Source organism: Dioscorea cayenensis, chromosome 14 (genome assembly GCF_009730915.1).
Source record: "Dioscorea cayenensis subsp. rotundata cultivar TDr96_F1 chromosome 14, TDr96_F1_v2_PseudoChromosome.rev07_lg8_w22 25.fasta, whole genome shotgun sequence".
Classification (NCBI taxonomy): Eukaryota; Viridiplantae; Streptophyta; class Magnoliopsida; order Dioscoreales; family Dioscoreaceae; genus Dioscorea; species Dioscorea cayenensis.
This window is the reverse complement of record NC_052484.1, coordinates 3799899-3804691: the sequence shown is the minus strand read 5'-3', so window position 1 is coordinate 3804691 and position 4793 is coordinate 3799899. Positions and strand designations below refer to the sequence as shown.

Sequence of the window (4793 nt, the reverse complement as noted above, 5' to 3'; positions counted from 1 at the left end):
TAAATTAAGTTTCTTTGATCTGAAGTCCCTGAACAAAGAAAAGGAGAGAACCTGGCTCTATTTGAAGCTCTATTTAGTTGAGCATGAAGAGAAGTGGTCTCACAGCCATGAATGCATCAACCATCTGAAACATTAACAAACTAACCAATTCAAATTTGTCAAGCTTAATGTTGTAGAAGTAACGTATCAAATTCCAGTATGAAGAAAAACAAATAAAAAAAATATTTTGAGTGCATACTACTTGACAGTATATAATCCTAAATATTCTAATAAATAGACGATATTGTATTGCATGGATTATGCCCAGATTCCAGCCTCATTGCTAGTTGAAGATTCCAATGAAAATTTGACATGGCAACAAGAATGAACAAAAGAATAACATATATTTTTTCTCTGTTGAATATAGGAGAAGGAAATATACCTTCTGAGCCACAACTAAAGCAGCTTCATCTCAACTTACACATTGACATATGATATCAAGCACCTCAGCAACCTCATCCTAAACACAAATACAACCATTGAAGTTGAATCTAGAAAACAAAATTTAATTAATTAATTAATTAATTAATTAAACAATCTAAACTTATTTGCTGCTGAATTTTCAAGGAAAAAAACCACAGAAAATACTTACATGCTTCAGAACTTTCCACAGTTACCATTCTTAGTATATCCTTATGTAGTTCAGTTAAAACTATCCAACAGATATCATAAAATCTGTATCTTGTTAGTTTGATTATTATGCCTATTTGTTTTTGTAATTATATATATACTTATAGTGACATCAATAAAAATTCTATTTTTCTATGATGTACAAAAATAAGCAATAACAAAATAAAAATAATAATAGAGTAGATGAATTAAAAGGTGCTGACCTGAATTTCAGCATCTCTGGCTTCTTTAGCAATCACAAATATAACATGACAATCAGACTCAGAGCATAGTGTGATGCATAATATAAATATCTGAAATCATGGTTTTTTCCCATCACTCAATTACTTCAAAATTAAATAAATCAAACTAGACTTCAAATAAATCTCAAAGGAAGTATGTAGGGAAAAAAACAACAACATGGCACTAACCCCACAATGTAATTGATGTATAACACTTTGATTGAATTGATTCTCAAACTTTTTAGATCGGTTCAGAGAGTTGGGCTTAACACAACGGACATAATGAGGTTCTATGGCATTTAGTGTCTCCATGAGTGCTTGCAGTTGTTGCTATGTGGAAAGAAGGCAAACCATACCAAATAAGTGAATAACTTGTTGCACTTCAGTAGGATGTAAAATTATTAAGTAAAAAAAGGATATAGCTAAGATTAAGAACACAATAGGGCAACTGTAAAGAGAAATACATATAAGCCATCATATATAGAAAACCAAGCAGCCAAAAGTTATGATTTCAAATGGTTGCAACAAACATAGACATGGTTTACTCATTTGGATAATTTATTCAGAGGTTTTTGCCACTTAGGAGTTCATCTTGACCTGAAGATGTCCTAATCCGATACAAGATAATGTATTAGTAACCTTAATCATTATGGATCATAAATACAAGTATCTTCATTTCATAGCACAAATCTGTCATGCAATGTGCTTATCACATTTAATAAATCATCTTCAAATTCCTTTTCCTTGCCTATATCATATCATATGAAGATCACACTGAACAAGAAAACCATGCATTCCACATATAAAAATAGCTTCCATAAACCCAAAAAATGGTACCTTAAATCTGGATGCTATAGAAGAAAATTTGTAAGATGATCTTGAAGTCTCTTCTAGTAACAAAGAGAAAAGTCCCAAAATGAAAGTGCATTTTGAAGACGACAACAGATTGCAGTGTTCTACAATATAATCTTGAATCTTATCTAAAATTCAGTTTGATAATTCACCTGCACAAGAAGACACAAGAAATGACAAGAGAAAATAGAACGGATACCATGCAAAATTGAATATTATCCTTCAGGTCAACATCTAACAGCTGCGTCCAAGTTATGTGAGATACTATGATTTATGTACAAGGTATACCTTTCCTGCATAGTGAGATAATGTAAAATCTGTCTCAGAAAATTTTGCCTTCTCCAATCTAGGATGTGTTCCAAAGCTTTAAAACAATTTGGTTGAAAATGTTGCATGAGTTGATTTAGGGAACATACTGAAAAAAAAGAGGTTAATTGATCATAGATCTCATTAATTTGCATAGCAATGATGTATTAAAACAAAATTTTAAAAAAATCTTTACCAAGCTTCATCCAAGAGTGAGATTATTCCCAGTGGCTTCTGCAGAAAAGAAGCAAAAAGTTAAAAGTCATTTAAACCCAAGTCTAACTTGTGTAAGTATGCACATATAAAAGTAAATCACATAATTTGATTGGCAGGCTTTTAATCATCAACCAAGTCTTCTTTTATCTTAATCACAACCATTATTTAAGTTTCACACATTTCTGCTTTTAACGTAGGTGAAGGTACCTAGAACTAGAACAACCCAGATAAAAAATCTAGCCACATTCGTTAAGAAATTACAGCAACATGAATCTGAATTTGATTTTTAAATTCTACATATAAAATTTTCACCATATATATATATACACCAAGTAAGATGGCAGAGTGTCAGCATTCAAAGTTGACAGAAATTTTTTAACAAACCAAAATAATAATCTATCCATCAAGAAGAGACCAAAATAGCATATGACAGTACTTCAACATTCAAAGTTGGGTAAACAAACCTTCTCAATCAAATCTAAGATATCTTGGTTATCTACAAACTCGATGTAGCTCCAAATGATCTCCTTATTTTGTATTCTTCCTGCTCCATCTTAAACACAAGAAAAAATAAAAAAATATGCATACGAGAAAAGCAATTTGCATTATAATAATGCATACACAGAGCAAGGAATAAGCAACAGCCTTATGTCTTACACATACAACAAAAAAATTGAGCATTAATTGGCCTGCATTAGTCTCTTGTCGTTATTATAAGAATCATATTAAAAGATCAATAAGGAAAAAAAATAAAAAAAACCATCAAAATATCCATAAAAATGAACATCTTGCCATCAATCCACAAGAAATGGCAAACCAAATGATCAAAAGAATCATCAGAACCATGAGAATCCAGTGCTATAAACGGTGATACTATCATCTTACCATTTGAATTTATTACACATCAAGAGGAACTAGATGGGGGCGGGCAGGAAACGACGGAGAATGTCCACTGGAGCTGCTTTGTCCCCAACCAAAATGCCCGTGAGAATCTCAAGGCAGGGCAGAAAATCAGCACAGAAAGTCCGCCTGTGATCGTCGCCAGCGCGAGTCTTGCAATCTCAGATTGGAAGAGATCAAAGTTAATCAGCGAGGGAGATAGAAAGAATAAAATGAAGAGACATAATAGGAAACCTATGAATCTGGAGAGAAGACTCAGTTGCTTCTCATATTGCTTTGAGGAGGAGTGATTGAAGGAGAGCTTGAGGAGGGCAAAGAGGAGGTGGGAGAAGGCGAGGACAGCAATGAGGAAGGGGATCGGGGGGAGGGGAGGTTGGAGAGGGCGGCAGTAGAGGAGAGGAAGGCGGAGCGGACGAGACAAGGGAGGTCGGACTCGGAGAGGCAGAGGCGGAGGAGCTAAGCCTTGGATTCGTTGAAATCGTCGGAGCGGAGATGAGGTTTGAAAAGGGGGCGGCGGGGTTGGGGTTTCGGAGGGGCATCGGGATGGCATATGGCGGCTTAGAAGGAGGATGTGGAGGGGGAGTCGGGGTGGATGTAGGTGTGGAAGCCGTGGAGGAGGGAGGGGAAGGATCAGTAGAAGGGCTTTGCCGTGAGACGATGGGCTTGAGTGCTGAAGAAGGGGTTTGTGATTTTTTTTTTTTTGTCTGAATTAAATTAATTTAATCAATTTTTATATGCAAGCTAATCCAAGTTATATATATATTTTTTTTAAAAAAATCCAAGTTAGTTGAATTGAAAGAAAATACCATATTTTAAAATCCTCTAAAAAAAAATATTTAAGTCTATATTTATTTCAAACTGGCACTATGTTAAGAAAAAACAAATAAACCCCTAATTATTTTTTTATTGATAAACCTTGTGACACATTTTGCAACACAGATAAATCGTTGCAAATAATATGTCGCAATTTGTGTCGTAAACCAATTACATGCTAGGTTCTAAAATTTTGTGACAAATTTTGCGACGTTCTTGAATTGTCCTTTTTTAGCAACGCAATTTGGTTTTTTTTGCAACATTTTTAGTTTTTTGTCGCACATTATTGCAATTTGTGTCGCAAATTTGCAACACTTTTACGTGTCACAAATTTATGTGTCACAAATAGCATTTTTTGTTGTAGTGGGATAGCTAACACAATTAAGTGTTTGTATATGGAATAGATCCTTTTTCTTTCATTAAATCGAATAATTTAAAATCTTGTAATATATTTATGGTTTTTGATCAATGGGTGTCTTTTTTTTAAAAAAAAAAAAAATACTATACCCTAAATTTAAATAAAATTTTAATTTTTGATATGGAAGATCATCTTGAATTGTGCAAGTAGAACATAATCTTAAAAAGCATATTTTTCCTATGTGGATGTAGCCAATCTTATCTCTTTCATTAGGTGGGAGTTTTAATAATTTTAATTTCTTGAATACATTCTTGAGTAATTAAAGGAGTTCATACTATACTATATTATTTACATATTTAATTTTCAAAGGGATTTCTCCATGTAGTAATCCATAATACAAAATATGCTTTCTAGGGAATAAATTATTTATGAATCAAATTATTTTGAAATCTAGTTGA

At 33.2% G+C, this 4793-nt stretch overlaps 1 protein-coding gene across 1 annotated transcript; it reads right to left on the bottom strand.

Moving 5' to 3' along the window:
• Window positions 1-3148: 3148 nt before the first annotated feature.
• LOC120275727 lies at window positions 3149-3857 on the bottom strand. The gene is made up of 2 exons (XM_039282414.1): window positions 3399-3857; window positions 3149-3324 (listed from the first exon to the last, which is right to left on the bottom strand). The coding sequence occupies exons 1-2, from the start codon at window positions 3712-3714 to the stop codon at window positions 3179-3181; spliced, it is 462 nt and encodes a 153-aa protein (XP_039138348.1). The 5' UTR covers window positions 3715-3857; the 3' UTR covers window positions 3149-3178.
• Between the last annotated feature and the right edge of the window lie 936 nt (window positions 3858-4793).